The sequence below is a fragment of the Lithobates pipiens genome, unplaced genomic scaffold (genome assembly GCF_037356315.1).
Source record: "Lithobates pipiens isolate NorthernLeopardFrog02 unplaced genomic scaffold, aLitPip1_a1.2 Scaffold_19, whole genome shotgun sequence".
Classification (NCBI taxonomy): domain Eukaryota; kingdom Metazoa; phylum Chordata; class Amphibia; order Anura; family Ranidae; genus Lithobates; species Lithobates pipiens.
This window is the reverse complement of record NW_027507764.1, coordinates 392117708-392138636: the sequence shown is the minus strand read 5'-3', so window position 1 is coordinate 392138636 and position 20929 is coordinate 392117708. Positions and strand designations below refer to the sequence as shown.

Sequence of the window (20929 nt, the reverse complement as noted above, 5' to 3'; positions counted from 1 at the left end):
GTAGGTTCACAGCAAAAGATTTCAGATGCAAATACCACACTTAGAATCAACTCCAGACCTTTTATCTGCTTAATTGATGAAGAAAAAAAATGGAGTAGCCCACACGTGGCCACGAAACGGCTTTTGATTTAATTGTCCAATTACTTTTGGTCCCTTGAAAAGGGGGGGGTAGCTATTCTTAAGAGCTGTAATTTATAAACTCTTCCTCCCGATCTTGGATGTACATACCCTTCAATTAAACCTGAGAGTGTGCACTTTCAGCCCATATCCATTGTATACTATATCTCGAATGTTTTGGTAAATATCTGAAAAATCTAAAATTGTGCCTGTGTCCAAATATATATGGATCTAATTGCTTGTGTATGGATAGATTTCAGTTGTTTAACCACTTGCCGACCGCCGCACGACGATGTACGTCGACAGAATGGCACGGGCAGGCATATGGGCGTACCTGTACGTCCCTGCCTTCCCGCGGGTGGGGGGTCCGATCGGGGCCCCCCCCCCCCCCCCCGGTGCCTGCGGCGGTCGGTATTCGTTCGGGAGCGATCCGGGATGAGGGGGCGGCCATTCATTCATGGCCACCCCCTCGCGATCGCTCCCGACGAATGAAAATGCTCAGTGACATCACTTCCTCTCCTGTAATGTAAACACAGGAGAGGAAGTGATGTAATCTCTCCTCCGTGTCTGTATTTTTCGTTCCGACACCGAGGAGAGAGGATCGGTGAGTTGCACCAACACGACACTACACAGTAGAACATGCCAGGCACACTCACACCCCCCCGATCACCCCCCCAATTACCCCTGCCCACCAGTCACAGTGACACCAATGTCATTTTTTTTTTGCATTGGTGTCATTTGTGACTGTAATAACTGTTAGGGTTAGCCCCCTTTAGTTCTAATGTACCCCCCTAACCCCCCCAATAAAGGTTTAACCCCGTGATCACCCCCCGTCGCCAGTGTCACTAAGGCTGGGTTCACATTGCAGCGGTTTATGAGAACGAATGTGATTCGCACCGCACTGCAGTGCAAATCACATCCGATCTCAGTGCGATTCGAGTTCAGCCATACAGATAGTATAGCTGAATTCGCGCCGCACCCGCCGAAAATTCGCACGGGACCCTTTTTTTGGTCCGCAGCAGAATCGGATCGCATGGGTGTTCACACCATGCGATCCGAGTTTGCAGATCGCACTGCGATATGCGAACTGATCTGGGGGTGTCATTAACATTTCACTGACACTCCCAGCAGTTCGCATAGGGCAGTGTGAACTGCCGCCGGGAGGCATGCGATGCGGGAACCCGCCGCGGATTCGTGGCGTTCCCGCATCACTCCAGTGTGAACCCAGCCTAATAAGCGATCATTTTTCTGATCGCTGTATTAGTGTCACAGGTGACGCTAATTAGGCAGGTAGGTATTTAGGTTCGCCGCAGCTTTTTATAGCGCCAGGGACCCCCATATACTACCGCATAAAGCCCCCTGATTGCCCCCTAGTTAACCCTTTCACCAGTGATCACCATATAACTGTTACAGGTGACGCTGGTTGGTTATTTATTTTTTTATAGTTTCAGGGCACCCGCCATTTATTACCTAGTCTCACTAGTGTACCCCTAAATTTAGGGGTGTCTACTTTCCAAAATGGGGTCATTTGGGGGGGGGGGTTTGTGCCATCTTGGCATTTTATGGCCTTCAAAACTGTAACGCCCTTAGAAAGCCTGAAGGCGGTGCTTGGTTTTCGGGGCCCCGTACGCGGCTAGGCTCCCAAAAAGTCCCACATATGTGGTATCCCCGTACTCAGGAGAAGCAGCAGAATTTATTTTGGGGTGTCATTTCACATATGCCCATAGCATGTGTGAGCAATATATCATTTAGTGACAACTGTGTAAAAAAAAAAAAAAATTTTTTTTTATTTTTTTGTCATTATTCAATCGCTTGAGGCAAAAAAATAAAATATTCAATGGGCTCAACATGCCACTTATCAATTTAACTTTCCAAAATGGGGTCATTTGGTGGGGTTTTGTACTGCCCTGCCATTTTAGCACCTCAAGAAATGAGATAGGCAGTCGTAAACTAAAAGCTGCGTAAATTCCAGAAAACGTACCTTAGTTTGTAGATGTGACAACTTTTGCGCAAACCAATAAATATACAGTTATTGACTTTTTTTTTACCAGACATGTGGCTGAATACATTTTGGCCTAAATGTATGACTAAAATTGAGTTTATTGGATTTTTCTAATAACAAAAAGTAGAAAATATCATTTTTTTTCAAAATTTGCGGTCTTTTTACGTTTATATCGCAAAAAATAAAAATCGCAGAGGCAATCAAATACCATCAAAAGAAAGCTCTATTTGTGGGAAGAAAAGGACGCAAATTTTGTTTGGGTACAACATTGCATGACCGCGCAATTGCCAGTTAAAGCAGCGCAGTGCCAAATTGTAAAAAGACCTCTGGTCATTGACCAGCAAAATGGTCCGGTCTGAAAGTGGTTAATTGAATCACTACCACACATTGTTATCAGACCTATGGAGTAGAAGCAACGGAAGCTCAGGAACTGATTTGTTAAAACTCCTGGGCTTGGTGCTGATCCCGTACTGTCAGACGGTCAGCAATTTCAGCACTGGTGGTAGAGGGGCCCACATGATCCACTGTGTCAGGACACCTATTTAAAATAGCACTTTGATAAGTAGCTAGTGTCCCTCAGGGCCCCATTTTAAAATTATACCCAGGTTTCACGTGGTTTAGACTTCATACCTGTGGTTTGGTCTACAGGTAGAAATCTGCATATTTTTTATAAAGCCTATACAGTGGGGGCACGGGTTATCGAACAGAGGCTATTGTGTATGAGAATAACATACTGGCTTTACAGCCACTTTAAAGCGGAGGTCCACCCTAAAATGGACCTCCGCTCATCTGATCCCTCCCCCCCTCCGGCGCCACAATCGGCACCTTTCAGGGGGGAGGGGGGTGCAGTTACCTGGATAATCCAGGTAACTGCACCCACTTCCGGGCTAGCTGTCTGCGGAACGAGCGTAGGTTACGCCCCCGTTCCGCAATGCCCCGCCCCCTTCAGCAAGTGCCCCGCTGCCTGCTGGGAAACACACAGCTCCCAGAGGCAGCGGGGACCGTCCGGATTGCGCCGCGCGGCTCGCGCATGCGCAGTAGGGAACCGGGAAATGAAGCCGAAAGGCTCCATTTCCTGATTCCCATACCCAAGATGGCGGCGGGACCCGGCAGCCGAGCGAGCGATCGGCTTCGGGTGCCGACATCGCGGGCGCGCTGGACAGGTAAGTGTCACTATTTAAAAGTCAGCAGCTGCAGTATTTGTAGCTGCTGGCTTTTAAAAAAAAAAAAAAAAAACGCGGAGTCCCGGTGGACTCCCGCTTTAATGCTGCATAAAAAATCTAACGGTGTAATTTCATGAGAATTTACAAGCGCATGTTTAGGGGAAGGGTAGGGGTTGGGTGGGGCAACTGGCGGCAAGGAACTCTTAAAAGTGGAAGTATACCCTTCTCTTTTTCTCCCTGCAAATTAAAAGCATAATGGGCTAGTATGAATTGTATACTAGCCCATTGTATGACACTTGCCTGCAAACTAAGCCCTCGCTGTCCCCTGTGCAGGCCGCGTCTATCTTCGCCCCTCTTCCTTCTAGGGCCGCGGACCCCAGCTCTGTGACTGGCCAAAGCGTGACGTCACTCCCACGCGTGCCGTTTCTTCATAGCACATGCCGATGATGACATTGGCGCACTACAAGTGAAATATCTCCTAAACGGTGCACATTTTAGGAGATATTTCCACTACCTATATGTAAGCTTTATTCTAGGCTTACCTATAGGTGGAAGTTACACAAGAGTTTACAACCACTTTAAGGTCTGGCTAATAACTCAGGACTTGAAATTGTGAGCCCTTGCCTAAAGCATTGTGAAAATATCTTTTATAACTTTATTTGCATAACTTCTTATTAAAGGTATCGGGGTTTAAAAAATTATAATAATAAAATTATATATATATATATAATTCACAATATTATATTGTTTTTATTCGTGCTTTGCTTTTTTTTTTTTATTTATGAAGCAAATAAAAATAGTTTTCGTTCTGCAGGGGGCATTTTTTACCTCCATGGTTCAGTTTATACTTTGTTCACAGACAATAAATTTTCTTGCTGTCTAAGAATAAACCTATGTTAATTGCATACCATGCTTGAGTTGTGAAAACTCTTCCTAGCAACTGTTGTTAACACAGTGATTCATCCATTTTTCCCTCTTGTAATCACAGTACACTGAAGAGAACAAAAATATATTGGCTTGCTAATTTAAATGCTTACAGTTAAGATTGTGATACTTTGGATACCGGTTTCTGAATGTACCTGTAAAAACTTAGCAAATTGCGTGATTATGTTACTAAAAATTTATCTTTTTCTGTATTTTAAAAGGATTTTTTTTCCCCAAGTTGTGACGTTTTGTATGGTTCTATGTGCTTAGTTAAATCCTATTTAAATCGGTTGAAAAATATGATATTGACAATAAGCTACAACTTATGAACTCCGATATAGAAAACCTTTATAATTTCTGATAAGAAAACTATTTGAATTTTGAAATGTAATCTATTTTTTCAATGTTGTCTGTTTCTGAAGCTGCTATGGCTGTGATGGCTAAAGTGTAACTCCAGCCATGTGTCCGCTTCAGTATAAATGAAGGAGGGACTGGGACATCTATGAATTCTTAATGAAAAGTAGTGGCTCCTAATTCTTACTAATTATTTGTGCTGTTAATGGATACTCAGTAGTGTGGATCATGAGGCTCATTTTTGAACTGATCCTTCCTGCATAATGTTGTGGCATGGAGATGCCATAGATGGCAAATGTTGTTGTATGGGTTTGTTTTTTTTTTTTGCTTGAGAACATACCAACCACTGTCAATGACTATTTCACTGGCTGTTAACCAATATATATATATATATATATATATATATATATATATTTATAGGTGCATACATCTTATTGTCCATAATTGGTGCTAGCTGTGACCTGCTACTGAGGATTTTCAACTTGCTTCATTGAGCTGGGATATGGTGTGCCTTGGATACCAGACACTTAGTGCCGGTTCACACTGGGGCCACTTCAAAGTCGCTTGACTCTGAAGCCATCCTGCACATCATGATCTCAGCGTGGCTCGCAAACTACTTCTTTTAATAGAAGTCAATGCAAACCACTCCAACGTCTTCCCCCAAGTAGTACAGGAACCTTTCTCTATGTCTGAGCAGCTTGAGATACTCCCATTAGAATGGTTCCATTGCATGGAATGCGACTTGTCAGGTGATTGTTGCCTGACAGGTTGCCCCAGTGTGAACCGGCACTTGCTGCCAGATGCCTTGGTTCCAGGCCTAGTTATGTTTCTGAAATAGTTCAAACCAGGATCAAAACTCGGGAGGAATATATATATTTTTTTTCTTTAATACATACCGTATATACTCGAGTATAGGCCGACCCGAATATAAGCCGAGGCCCCCAATTTACCCCCAAAAAAACTGGCAAACTTATTGACTCGTGTATAAGCAGAGGGTGAGACATGCCTGTCCGTCCCTGTGTGTGTGTCCGTCCCTGTGTGTCCGTCCATCCCTGTGTGTCCGTCCATCCCTGTGTGTGTCCATCCATCCATCCATCCCTGTGTGTGTGTGTGTGTCCATCCATCCATCCATCCCTGTGTGTGTGTGTGTCCATCCATCCATCCATCCCTGTGTGTGTGTGTGTCTCCATCCATCCATCCATCCCTGTGTGTGTGTGTCTCCATCCATCCATCCATCCCTGTGTGTGTGTGTCTCCATCCATCCATCCATCCCTGTGTGTGTGTGTCTCCATCCATCCATCCATCCCTGTGTGTGTGTGTCTCCATCCATCCATCCATCCATCCCTGTGTGTGTGTGTCTCCATCCATCCCTGTGTGTGTGTGTGTGTCTCCATCCATCCATCCATCCCTGTGTGTGTGTGTGTGTGTGTGTGTGTGTGTGTGTCCAGCCTACCTGTGTCCCGAGCCTGTGTCCCGAGCCTCCGTGCCTTGCCTCCTTGCCTCCGTCCCGTGCCGTGCCTTGCCTCCTTGCCTCCGTTCCGTGTCGTGCCTTGCCTCCGTCCCGTCCCGTGCCTTGCCTTGCCTCCGTCCCGTGCCTTGCCAGGATCGCCGCTCTTCGTCGGCGCCTCGGCGGCCATTCTAAAATTCAAAAGCCGCGCCTCCGCCTTCGCCTGTGATAGGCGGAACACTGAATTTCCCAGCAGCCTGTGTTCCGCCTATCACGGACATCGTCTCATCCTCGTACTACGGACGAGGATGAGACGATGTCCGTGATAGGCGGAACACAGGCTGCTGGGAAATTCGGTGTTCCGCCTATCACAGGCGGAGGCGGAGGCGCGGCTTTCGAATTGTAGTATGTCCGCCGTCTGTCTGCTCGATATGCTGATCGAGCAGTCAGACGGCGATGACTCGAGTATAAGCCGAGGGGGGCACTTTCAGCCTCAAAAAAGAGGCTGAAAATCTCGGCTTATACTCGAGTATATACGGTATGTGGCACTGACCCCCGAAGGAGCTGCTGGTTATTTTTGGGCTTACCGTTACCTTCTTTTCTCCTTTGTTGCACGTCTAGGGAATGTTCCGTGGTAAATGGCCCAGTAACTTGAGACTGACCATGGGATCAGAGGGTTGGAAAAGAGGTTCAGGTACTCTTATGTCAAAGTCCAAAATGTTAAAGAACTTGCTCACTTTGATTGCATCCAGAGAATAGCCATTCGCAGCTGGATGAACACTCAGGTTGGACAGTCCCTCTCTCGCAAGGCCTAGCAGTCAACAAGGTGCTTACTCAGGAACAAAGTCTTTGCGACAGACGTTGTTGCAGAACACGTAGGGAAACTAAGCTTTAGAACACTTATAGGATACCTGGATTGCTCAGCCTGCTTGGCGATCTCCACAAGACCGGATTCTCTCGGTTACTTCAGCCCTTCCAGGCTCTTGTTAAGAAAACCAACCCATACGTGGTGTTCTTCTAAAGAGTCCTCCCCTGGAATGCTTGAAGTACACTGGGTCTCTCCCGAACCGGAGATGGCACCCAACCACCTCAGAATCCTCCTTTCGTTTCCTTGCCTTGGGGCTAGCCAGCTCCAAGACACTAAAGTCTGGTGGATCCGCACCCCAGACCATAGCCTTCCCGGGGGCTGGTCAGGAGGACCAGGACCATGTAATCAACACTTCCTACTGGCCCGGAACCCCGAACCACGGGATGTCCGCATCTTAAATACCCTCTCCCAGAGGGCACAGCGAGAGGGCCACTCCCACTGACCTGGCTCCGAAAGAGTAATTTAAGTGCCTGACCAGACCATATTTCCACATCTGCCACTAGAGACAGTGCCCCCTGTGGCCAGGCTGACCATCTCACAGTCCAGTCAGACTAATACAGAAGTCAAATTTAGACAAAACTAAACTGCAGTTTAGGCAACTTTAATTTTAGAAAAAACGCATAGCGCGTACTCTTCAGGAGCCGCCGCTACATATAGTTTGTACTTTAACTACTTCCCACCAGGCCAGTGTATATAAACGGCTGGGTGGGAGCCTCCTCCTTCTGACTGGACGTTCAGGAACGTCCTTCAGAAGGAGGGGGATCGCGTGCCCGTGCAGCGGCAAGATCCCGATGCACTCGTGTCACCCAGACACGGCGCATCTCGGATCGGCAAGAGGGCTCTGTGATTGATTGGCCCTCCAGATCACATGATGGCCGTGTCCAATCACAGCTGTCGTGTGATCTAAACAAACACCCGGTTGCTAGGCAATCGGCTCTCCTCTCCTCACACGGAAGTCGTCGATGAGGAGAAGAGAGCAGATCGCGGCTGATGATCAGTGAGTATGAGCTGTTTTTACAGCTTTTTACTCGCTGATCACCAGTCTAGTTTAAAACACACATGTCCCCAAATAAAAAAACACATGTCCCCCACATATGTCCCACTAAAATCACATGTTCCAATGATTATCTGCACACATATTTATGTGATCATCTGTACATGATCATTTGCTTACATATGTCCGTGATCACACAAACCAATTATTATACACTTAATGGAATTTTTATAACCAAAAACATGTAGCAGAATAAATTTTGGCTTAAATTTACGACAAAATTAGATTTTATTGGATTTCTTTGAAAATAGAAAGAAGAAAATATTTTTTTTTTTTCCCAAATTTCCATTCTTTTTGCTCTTATATCGCAAAAAATAAAAAAATAGAAAAAAAATAGAGTCGTGAATAAATACCACCAAAATAAAGCTCTATTTGTGCGAACAAAATGCTAAAAATTTCATTTGGGTACAGTGTAGCATGACCGCGCAATTGTCACTGAAAGTGCGAGAGCGATGAAAGCTGAAAATTGGGCTGGGAAGGAAGGGGGCGAAAGTGCCCTGTATTGAAGTGGTTAAACTGTTTGACCACTCCAAGAGGACCCACAGATACATTTGCAAATGATATTTTCAATTGCTGTAACCATTATTTTGTCTGACGTGGCTGGATGACCCTTTTGTTCACAAAAGCTGATGTAAAGAAGAATTATTAAAATTTTTTGCATTATTTACTTCCTCATGAGACACATTACATGTAATACTTTGTCCCACCTTCATCTGTGCCCTGTATCACTAGCTGCAATGTCATGCATGGCTAGCAAGGAGACTACGGATTATAATAGGAAGAGTCTGTCTCCAGCTCTCAGCACTTGCTTGAAGTAAGAAGTGGCAATAGGAGATGAAATGGACATGTCGCAGCTAGTGTTACAGGGCACCTGGGAAGATGGGACATTTACTTTTGTCCCATGGACTGAATAATGTCAAAAAATAAGTTTAAAGTATAACTAAAGGTGAGACTTATTTTTTTCACTTTTTTTTCCCCCTGTGAGTAATAAATCGCAATGCAATTGGCGTGCAATTAAAAGCCTTAGGCTCCATTCACACCTGAGCGATCTGGATCACGTGTGGAATGCGTTAGCAATGCGATTTCTCAATGGCACCCCAAATGCGCTGCCATTTTGCCATGACTGTTGAGCGACCAAAGGCACTACAATCGTGGCAAAGATATACCACCACAAACGCTCCTGGCTCTGTGCCAAGATTTGCTACATGAGCTTCTTTTGAAACTTTTTTGGTGTGGGGGAGGCCCATTCAAATGAATGGTGCCGCTCCAAAATGCTCTATGGGGAAAAAAAAGTGAAAAAAATATATAAGAAAAAACCCATGAGCTGCAGCAGTTGTCACTGCAAATTGCTCGGGTGTGAATGGAGACCAAGATGTTGGGGAGGCTCATTTGCCAACAGGGAGGCTTGGGAAGGAGTTTGCGTTCAGCTTGTAGAGCTCATGCACTGGACCCAAAGTGAACCAGAAGCCACAGCTGCTGCTTGTAGCCCTTCATAGAAAAAAAAATACAGGATGCAAGTATATGTATAACTGTGTCTACACGCACACATACGTACAATATTTGTGACCCCCCCCCCCCCCCTTTCGGCCGTATGCTTGAGCCCTTATGCAATAAACCAACTGTAACTGGGTAGCCACCTATTATCTTCATCACTTCATCAGTGTTTGGATGCCATTTTTCATGGAGAACTAGCTCCATTAAAAAAAAAATCGCAATCACAATAAAAATTGCAGATCACCAACATTACTACTAATAATAATATATATATATATATATATATATATATATATATATATATATATATATATATATATATATTTTGGGGTTATAGCAAAAGGTAAAAAATATTGCTTTTTTTGTTTGTTTTATAGCGCAAAAAATAACAAAACGCAGAGGTGGTCAAATACCACCAAAAGAAAGCTCTATTCGTGGGGAAAAAAGGATGTTAAAGCGGGATTCCACCCTAAAGTGGAACCTCCGCTGATCGGATCCCTCCCCCCCTCCGGTGTCACAATTGACACCTTTCAGGGGGGAGGGGGGTGGAGATACCTGTCAAAGACAGGTATTTACACCCACTTCCGGGCATAGACTCCCGTGGGAGTCTACGCCATTTCCTGCCCTGCCGCGCTGTCTGCTGGGACACACGGGTCCCAGTGACAGCGCGGAGATTTCCTATTGCACGACGCGACTCGCGTATGCGCAGTAGGGAACCGGGAAGTGAAGCCGATTCGCTTCACTTCCTGATTCCCTCACCTAGAATGGTGGCGGCAGCAGCCGAGAGTCGAGCGATCGATCGGCCTCGGCTGCCGGCATCGCTGGAACCCGGGACAGGTGAGTGTCCATTTATTAAAAGTCAGCATCTGTAGTATTTATAGCTGCTGGCTTTTAATATTTTTTTTTTTTTTTTGTGGAATCCCTCTTTAATTTTGTTTGGGTGCAACGTCGCACGACCGCACAGTTGTTAGTTAAAGCGGGGCAATGCAGTATTGCAAAAGTGCTCTAGTCAGGAAGGGGGTAAATCCCTCCGGGGCTGAAGTGGTTGAATTGCCCAAGTTTGACATGTACTGCCATAGGATAATACCTTTTGATATGTGACATTATACAAGTTTTAGCAATGCTTCCCTCATACATGGATTCATGTCCGCATATCCTGAGGTAGAGGTGGACAAATAAAAGTGCCTGGAGGAATTCGATGGTTGTGCATTGATGATTTTACAAGAACTTTGGGGAGGCCTGCAGGCACACAATTGTTTCCCTTTCTGCCTGTAAACCTCTGTATTGGGCAAGCATACTCTAATGCCTGTAGACACGTTGGTATTCAAGTGCCACATGGAAGAAGTTTGTAGGCTGCAGCAACTGTTTAGAAGCCGGTAAATATGCTCTTTATTTAGTTAAACAGTAATTGCTGGATATCGATCTTTTGGAATTTTTTTCATGAGCTGCACAAAGCTCTTCATGCAGTCAGTCTTATCACTACTGTGAGTTGTTTATAATATTACATGAAAACCACATTGCTGTTAACACTCAGACTATCCGTACCTGCTGTATTCACAAACCTAGCATTGGCATATAAACTTACTATCTGCTTTACGTTCCTTCACCTTCAGTTTTGGCAAAATGCTACAGCACATCTTTGCTTAGCAGCTGACCATAAGAGAGACTGGCAGTTATGATGCAGTTCTGTAAATCTCTGATGGCATTACGTTCATTTTCATTGCTTGCAGCCCGAGGCTGTTGTTTCTTGGCACAGGGCATTCCCACTTTGATTATAGAAGACCATAGCATTGTTTCATTTTCAATGCAAAACTGACTCACACTTGTGAAGGTCCTGTGTTTGCACGACACAGCAGCCTGTTCATTTGAATGGACTGTTGTACCTGTGGGGGGGAAAAGTCCCCGACCCATTTTCCAAAACTCGACTGCACTGAACTGCACACACTTTTTAAAGTGGCATTAAACCCAAAACCAAAAATATTATACAGTGTATTGCAGTTTATCAATCATTCAGTGTAATGGCTCTGTTATTTGTGTGCATTTTCCCTCTGTTTTCACCTGGTGATCTAACACACTTTCTGTATTAGAAGGCCCCCATTGTGGATGAAGGAGCAACACAGACACCCTTGGACAGCAGCATTGTCAGTCTGGGGGAAGGGGAGTGTCAGATTTAGATATACTAACAAATTAAAGCTGAACTCCAGCTAACACTTAAGAAGTTACAAGAATTTTTTATTTTTTTCCTTTTTGTGTTAAAGGATTTACTTTACATAAAAGCTAATCTTTGTAACTACTTCATTAGGCTGCTTGTTCTACATAAAAATAAGCCAAAATAGCTAAATCGCCAGGTGAAAATTAAAGACAGCCTAGGTATATAAGAAAAAAACAAAATTAATGAAGCCACCGCATCTAACAATTGGTAAGCTGCAATATAGTAAATATTTGCTTTAGTGTTTATACTCCTTAACCACTTTCAGACCGGACCATTTTGCTGGTAAATGACCAGAGGTCTTTTTACAATTTGGCACTGCGCTGCTTTAACTGGTAATTGCGCGGTCATGCAATGTTGTACCCAAACAAAATTTGCGTCCTTTTCTTCCCACAAATAGAGCTTTCTTTTGATGGTATTTGATTGCCTCTGCGATTTTTATTTTTTGCGATATAAATGGAAAAAGACCGCAAATTTTGAAAAAAAATGATATTTTCTACTTTTTGTTATTAGAAAAATCCAATAAATTCAATTTTAGTCATACATTTAGGCCAAAATGTATTCAGCCACATGTCTTTGGTAAAAAAAAAGTCAATAACTGTATATTTATTGGTTTGCGCAAAAGTTGTCACATCTACAAACTAAGGTACGTTTTCTGGAATTTACGCAGCTTTTAGTTTACGACTGCCTATCTCATTTCTTGAGGTGCTAAAATGGCAGGGCAGTACAAAACCCCCCCAAATGACCCCATTTTGGAAAGTAGACCCCCTAAGGAAATTGATAAGTGGCATGTTGAGCCCATCGAATATTTTATTTTTTTGCCTCAAGCGATTGAATAATGACAAAAAAATATTTTTTTTTTTTTTTTTTTACACAAAGTTGTCACTAAATGATATATTGCTCACACATGCCATGGGCATATGTGAAATGACACCCCAAAATAAATTCTGCTGCTTCTCCTGAGTACGGAGATACCACATGTGTGGGATTTTTTGGGAGCCTAGCCGCGTACGGGGCCCCGAAAGCCAAGAACCGCCTTCAGGTTTTCTAAGGGCGTAAATATTTGACTTCACTCCTCACTACCTATTACAGTTTTGAAGGCCATAAAATGCCAAGATGGCACAAAACCCCCACAAATGACCCCATTTTAGAAAGTAGACACCCCAAGCTATTTGCTGAGAGGCATGTTGAGTCCATGGAATATTTTATATTTTGCCACAAGTTGCGGGAAAATTACAAACTTTTTTTTTTTTTTTTTTTCACAAAGTTGTCACTAAATGATATATTGCTCATGCATGCCATGGGCATATGTGAAATGACACCCCAAAATAAATTCTGCTGCTTCTCCTGAGTACGGGGATACCACATATGTGGGACTTTTTGGGAGCCTAGCCGCGTACGGGGCCCCGAAAACCAAGCACCGCCTTCAGGCTTTCTAAGGGCGTTACAGTTTTGAAGGCCATAAAATGCCAAGATGGCACAAACCCCCCCCAAATGACCCCATTTTGGAAAGTAGACACCCCTAAATTTAGGGGTACACTAGTGAGACTAGGTAATAAATGGCGGGTGCCCTGAAACTATAAAAAAATAACTAACCAACCAGCGTCACCTGTAACAGTTATATGGTGATCACTGGTGAAAGGGTTAACTAGGGGGCAATCGGGGCTTTATGCGGTAGTATATGGGGGTCCCTGGTGCTATAAAAAGTTGCGGCGAACCTAAATACCTACCTGCCTAACTAGCGTCACCTGTGACACTAATACAGCGATCAGAAAAACGATCGCTTATTAGGCTGGGTTCACACTGGAGCGATGCGGGAACGCCACGAATCCGCGGCGGGTTCCCGCATCGCATGCCTCCCGGCGGCAGTTCACACTGCCCTATGCAAACTGCTGGGAGTGTCAGTGAAATGTTAATGACACCCCCAGATCAGTTCGCATATCGCAGTGCGATCTGCAAACTCGGATCGCATGGTGTGAACACCCATGCGATCCGATTCTGCTGCGGACCAAAAAAGGGTCCCGTGCGAGTGTGCGGCGGGTGCGACACGAATTCAGCCATACTATCTGTATGGCTGAACTCGAATCGCACAGAGATCGGATGTGATTTGCACTGCAGTGCGGTGCGAATCACATTCGTTCTCAAACCGCTGCAATGTGAACCCAGCCTTAGTGACACTGGCGACGGGGGGTGATCACGGGGTTAAACCTTTATTGGGGGGGTTAGGGGGGTACCTTAGAACTAAAGGGGGCTAACCCTAACTGCCCTAACAGTTATTACAGTCACAAATGACACCAATGCAAAAAAAAAAAAAAAAAAAGCAATTGGTGTCACTGTGACTGGGGGGGCAGGGGTAATTGGGGGGGTGATCGGGGGGTAAAGGGGGGGTGTGAGTGTGCCTGGCATGTTCTACTGTATGTGTGGTGTGTTGGTGCAACTCACCGAACCTCTCTCCTCGGTGCCGGAACGAAAAATACCGACACGGCGGAGAGGATACATCACTTCCTCTCCTGTGTTTACATTACAGGAGAGGAAGTGATGTCACGAAGGATTTCCATTCGTCGAGAGCGATCGCGAGGGGGTGGCCATGAATGAATGGCCGCCCCCTCATCCCGGATCGCTCTCGAAGGAATGCCAACCGCCGCAGGCACCGGGGGGGGGGGCCCGATCGGGCCCCCCACCCGCGGGCAGGCAGGGACTTGTATATACGCCCATATGCCTGCCCGTGCCATTCTGCCGACGTATATCGTCGTGCGGCGGTCGGCAAGTGGTTAAAGAGGAACTGCAGTCTGCATGCATATTTTGTAATAAAAACATCTTTGAAGCTTCCCTCCAACCACTTTGCATATTTTATATATACTGTGATTCTGTACTTGCCAAATATGCTGCAGAAATCTCCCTCCACTGAGTCTGGCTGCAACCATTTTTAACTGTGGACTGCTGCCTGTTCACTTCCTGGATTTACACACAGGCACACCTCCAGCCCTGCAGCTTTCATTGGCCCTCTTATGACTCAACCCCCCCCCTCCCCCTTTCTGGAAAACTCTCACGAGAGCGATCTGTGCGTGATGTCATAAGCCTAGGCATTTTACCAGACAAGGAACAGGAAGTGGGCTGTATAAGGTATTTGCTGGTAGAAAAAAATAGTTTTACTTTCCAAAGTTAACGGCAGAAGATTTAATAGATGTAAAGTTAAAAAAAATGACGGACGGTCCGCTTTAAAAACCTGAAATTCCCTTTCGGTTAACTATTACTTTTATACATATTGGCATTTAAAGTGTTTCAGTATAGTTGGGAGTACCTTGTGCCTTGCACTGCTGACATTCAAACTTTGCAGAGGGGAGATACGACACCAAAACAAAATTATTTATTTCGGAGGACCTTGGCACTTCAAACTTGTAGAGGTAATTTAAAGGGGTTGTAAAGGTAAATGTTTTTTCACCTTAATGCATTATATACATTAAGATGAAAAAACATCTGACAGAGCCTTTTTTTTTTTTTTTATATATATTCTGCAGCTAAATACCTTATGTGATATTTGGGGGTTATTTAGCCTCTGTGTAGAGCACACCAGTGAGCGGAGTCCATGCCAGTCATGCCATTTAAGGGCTTGTTGGCCCACTTTTATTAAAAGTAAAAGAAAACAAGTCCAATAACAGGAGGGTTTCCCACACAGGGGTTTCAGCTTTCCACAGCAACAACGTAATAACAGAAAAATACCAAGCCACCTGGCTCAGCCCACAGCTTTGGGCCCTCTGACTATACCATGCAGACATGCATGCTTCTCCCTTGCTTGCCTGGACTCCTCGGGAGGGTGGAGCCCAGAACCATGGTCAGGTGTCTAGAAATAGACCAACACACACCTGATCAGTCTAGTGTGCTGATGAGTCCCAAAACCCGGTCCCAGGATTGGAGATTCCGTCCCACCCATAACACTATGGAATCTCCGGGCTCCAGGTCCCCAACTGGATTTTTGTAAACCATGAGGAAACTGAAAAGCCAGTTTCCTCCCAAACAAACAACTCCCCTGGAGCCCCTCAACATGCCTGGTTGAGAACCCTGCATCCTTCTGCTGGTGGGGTACCATACTATCACACTTATTGCACATCACCGCTGTACAGTCACGTGATGGCCCAATCGCTCTCCTTCCCTGATCTTCCCTGAGGACCACAGTGGAAGGGGCTGAGATTTCCCTCTGACATCAGCCGGGAGGTCACATGACTGCACATCGGCGCTGTGAAATAAGGTATTTAGCTTCAGTTTTGAAACAAAAACACATACACTGTGTAGTACATCTTATAACAGAGGAGCTGGCCTGAAAAACTCAGTGAAAGGGGCCTTATTCTGCTGCTAAATCCTTTGCTAAAGAGCTCCATAAAAAGCTAGGTCTTGTTGGAATAATTCCTTTGACTCTGCCCCCAACTTGGGACCCATTGGGGTTGATTTACTAAAACCTTGAGAGTACATAATCTGGAAGTGCACTGGAATGTGGCATTAAAAATGCACCAGGACACACGTCACTAGTGTGACCTCTGATGTAACTTGAGTCGCACAGAATTGTGTGACCAGGGAAATCGCTTTGTTTTCAATGGTGTTTTAAATGGTGCTTTGTGTTTTCAGTCCCATAGACTTTTATGTTAACAAACAAGTCACATCGTCATTAGCTAATAAGCAATTTTTATACGCCAAAATGCACGCTGAAATAATTACATGACGTTCAGTGACTGAAAACATCCTTGAGCTATTTTGGAGTGTTTGTTGCAAGTAGGGCAGCCTATTTAAGTGATTGGGCTGCTGATGCGCCTTTATGCTTAAATAAATGCGAGTGGAACCACACATTTCTGCTACGCTCAGGTGTGAATGGAATGTACTTGGGAGGAGAGTGTTTAGGCAGCAAGGATGGCCTGGGAGGAGAGGTCAGGGTTTAAAAAAAAAAAAAACACTGAGCCTATTAAAGTCTCATAGGATTTTTTTTTTGTGAATAATCGCATTGATGTCAGATCAAAGTTGCACTGCAAATTGCATGTGTGAACTGAGCCTTTGAACTAAAGATGAGAAGAAAAAACAAAAAAAACTAGGCCTGCACCGATACCCTTTTATTTTTTACCGATACAGAGTTCTGATACCTTGCATTGAGATTTGCGCCATTCATTTTGTGTGGGCGCAATCGCACCACAAAGAACTGCATGCAATTTCAACAGGAATGCGCTGATTCCTGTCTGAATTGCATGTGATTTTTTTATTTTTTTTTCCCCACCACTCCTGTGCGAACCCAGGCTTGTCATAGTGATTTCAGGCTGGGTTCCCACAGGAGCAGTTGCTTAAACCAAACGAAAAGGAGGAAGTGAGCGCCAAGCAGACACATAGTGATTTATTAAAATGTATTTAAAATCATAAATGAAAACAAGTGTAAGTTGCACTCGCAAGCAGAAAGTTGTAAAGGCATGTCTCAGTGCTGCTGGCTCTAGGGAACCGTGAATGTGGATGGCTAGATCCTAAGAGCTGCAGCTACTTCACCACTGAAGCCACTGTAAGGAGGCACTAGATTGGGTTCTGGGATCTACAGTATACAGCACCTAGAGTCTGTGCTCCTCGTTCACTGGGGGCCACTTCCTAAAATGATGTTCTTTTCTAAACTCTGCTTGTTGGGCAGCTTTTTAAATCTGCTGATTGTCCAGCAGTGAGGTGCTTCTACTGTTAACTACAACCCTCAAACATCCTAAGCTCTGACCTATTATTATAATGGATTTCAATGCTAATAAGAGGTCATAATTGGCTCCTGTACAACCACCAGGTGAAATGACACTGCTGACACTTTCCTACTAGTTCTTTCCCTTCCACTTGTGATGGTCTAGCTCATAAAGAAACAAAGTACTCCATAGTGCTCACTGCAATTGATTATTGAAATAAAGAGATATAGCCATGTACATGTAAAAAAAAAAAAAAAAAGAATTAATGGCATTTATACAGGTAAACATCCTCCTATGTGTGATAACACCATTAGTCGTGTTCCACCGGACACGGTGCGTCCCGTTTTAGATGCTTCATGTTTTTACTTAGTGCTTCACTCTTCCTGCCTCCATCTAACTAACAAACAAATAGGTTAGAAGTAGAAGTCAGGTAAGCGATTGGCAACTGGAGCGCAGGAGGTTTCTACAGTGAGAAATGGATTGTAACATTTTGGCATACGGATACTACATCATGATGTTGGAGCGTTTGCAGAGTCACAATAATGTGGCATTTTAATGACATTGAGGTGAACTGAAGGATCGATAAAAATGTTTAAATTTAACTTATCAAAGCATAGTATGAAATTTAGATTGTTGACAAAGCAGGACAATACATCTGACTGGATGAACCATGTTGTGTTTCTTGCCTCTGACTTCTACTTTTTTTTTTTTTTTTTTAAGAGCTTTGTCTACGCCTGTTTTTTTGTATTGTTAAAACTTGGTATGTTGACATGAAAAGCCGTGCCATGTTTTGAGCCATTCCAATCTGACTCTTGCATATCTTTTTGTGTTTTACAGGTGCTGCTTACAGAAGCTAAATGACGCCATTTATACAAAGAGGAGAAGCAGTGATTAATGGCAATGTGCTAGGGCGAATGCATTGGAAGAGTCCAAACGCAACAAGACTTGATCGCTTGCCATAATGAAGAAAATAAGTCTGAAAACATTTCGCAAGTCTTTTAACTTGAATAAAAGCAAAGAGGATAATGATTTTGTAATGGTACAGCAGCCTTCATTGACCAATAACTTTGTGAAAGATGACTCTCTGTTTGGCAGTTGTTATGGCAAAGACTTGACTGGATGTGAAATAAACGAGGAAGACAAAGGTGGCAAAAATAGGCCAAAAAGTGAGAGCTTGATGGGAACACTAAAAAGACGTCTTTCAGCAAAGCAGAAACAAAAAGGAAAGGGAAGCACATCTGTGAATTCAGCAGAAGACGACACATTTTCTTCTTCATCTGCACCTATAACTTTCAAAGATGTAAGATCTCAGAGATCATTAAGATCAACTTCACTTAGAACCCACCATTACAGTCCAACGCCATGGCCTTTACGACCGACAAATTCTGAAGAGACCTGCATAAAAATGGAAGTCAAGGTGAAGGCATTGGTCCATTCCACCACTCCAAGCCCAGCACTTAATGGTGTTCGAAAAGACTTTCATGAGTTGCAAGCAGATAATGTCTTTCAGGAACAAAGCAATGTGTTAAAAAATACAGAATCCCATAACGGAGATCTCCATCTACATATTAATGAACATGTGCCTGTAGTTATAGGACTTATGCCTCAGGACTATATTCAGTATACTGTGCCTTTAGATGAGGGAATGTATCCTTTGGAAGGGTCACGCACTTTCTGTTTGGACAATTCATCCCCGATGGAAGTTTCTGCAGTACCTTCCCATGTTGGAAGTAATAGCTTTCACGAAGAGGAAAGTCAGGTGGCCCCGGATGTAGTGGTGGCTTCGGACATCTTTGTTGACCAGTCTATTAATGGTCTGTTGCATAGTACTAATGGAGTACTGTTTCAGAACTCCAGGGGAAGTCACAATGATGTCCCTCCACTTTCACCATTACTACCTCCAGTACAAAATAGTCAAGTCCAAAGGAACTTTGCAGGACTTAATAGCACAGATGCACACATGGCTGAAAACATGAGGTGCCATTTGAATTTTGATCCCAGTACTGCTCCGGGTGTGAGTCGCGTTTATGACTCTGTACAAAATAGTGGTCCTATGATAGTCACTAGTCTAACTGAGGAGCTTAAAAAACTTGCCAGACAAGGTTGGTACTGGGGGCCTATAACACGTTGGGAGGCAGAGGAGAAACTGGCCAATGTTCAAGATGGCTCTTTTTTGGTTCGAGACAGTTCTGATGATCGTTACCTTTTAAGCCTAAGTTTTCGTTCTCATAGCAAAACACTTCACACTAGAATTGAACATTCGAATGGTAGATTTAGCTTTTACGAACAACCAGATGTGGAAGGACATACCTCTATAGTGGATCTAATAGAACATTCCATCAGAGACTCTGAAAATGGAGCATTTTGCTACTCCAGATCCCGAGTACCGGGATCAGCCACTTATCCAGTTAGATTGACAAATCCAGTATCGCGGTTTATGCAGGTGCGGTCATTGCAGTACCTGTGCCGTTTCGTCATACGTCAGTACACCCGAATAGACCTGATTCAGAAACTCCCTTTGCCAAACAAAATGAAGGATTATTTACAGGAAAAGCACTACTGAACTTGTGGGAATCTTGCAATTTTGCACTTTGGGAACAAAAAAAGATTTAAATACAGTTTACAAACTTTCATCGCTACCCGAATATTTTGCTGCCACACAAATATAGTTTGGAAAATTAGTGTAATGCATTATTCTTTTCTTTTTTTAATTAGTAAAAATTTTAAAACATCTGATGTCTGAAATCACCATCTTTTATCAAAAATCATAATCGCAATGTTTTTTTTTTTTTTTTCATGTTCTTAGCTGCTATCCACTGTGATTATTATGCATTAAAAGCACACGTCATGTGTTCTTTGCCACCACTGACATTAAATTGAAAACTGTAGATTTCAGCTTTTGTTAACTGTTTGTGTTGAAAGTACACATTTTTCTGAATGAGATGTATATATTATTTTTTGTTGTTGTTAACAGGAGTGTAAATTTTTTATTTATTTTTCTCCTTTACCATAAGTGCTGGTGAAGGAATGCTTTTTTTTCTCCTTTTACCATCCTTTAGTGCTAGTTCTTTCTTTAAAGGTACAATCACATGGGCTATTAGGTCCTACAGCAAATTCCTGCGGCTGAAATCGCATGTATAAGCAAACAGCTGCGGCCTGGATGCTTGTACAAATGAATTGCAGGCTGGCAGTGGCTGTCTGCATGTGATTGATGGCCTCTGTCTCTAACATCCACATGCAGTTTACATCTAGACAGTTATGTTGTTTCTATACATCTTGCTAATTCTTGTTGCAAGAATCCTCTGTTCATGTGAATGCAACCTTGGAGCCCTTTCATGCTAAGAGCGTGGGGGCACTTCAAAGGTGCTTTTCGACCGATAGCAGGGTGCTTTTAACCGCCTCTATCAGCCGAACAAAGAGTTAAGTGCCCCCGCCGAAGTACTTTGCAGACGCTTTGGTGGTGCTGCCGATTGATTTCAATGGTTAGGGGGCTTTAGGAGCGGTGTATACGCCACTCCCAAAGCACCTCAAAGAAGCTGCTTTCACACTGGGTTTGCAGATGAGGCATTTTACAGGTGCTATTTTTAGCGCTAAAGCGCCTGAAAAA

At 43.9% G+C, this 20929-nt stretch overlaps 1 protein-coding gene across 1 annotated transcript in view; it reads left to right on the top strand.

Annotated features, from left to right (window-relative positions):
- Nucleotides 1-20055, top strand: part of SOCS6 (suppressor of cytokine signaling 6) — a 43704-nt gene extending 23649 nt beyond the window's left edge. Inside the window, exon 2 of the mRNA XM_077492378.1 lies at nucleotides 18160-20055. Coding sequence (XP_077348504.1) covers nucleotides 18284-19885 — 1602 coding nt within the window. The 5' untranslated portion in view covers nucleotides 18160-18283 and the 3' untranslated portion in view covers nucleotides 19886-20055. The remainder of the gene's footprint in view (nucleotides 1-18159) is intronic.
- Nucleotides 20056-20929: the final 874 nt, after the last annotated feature.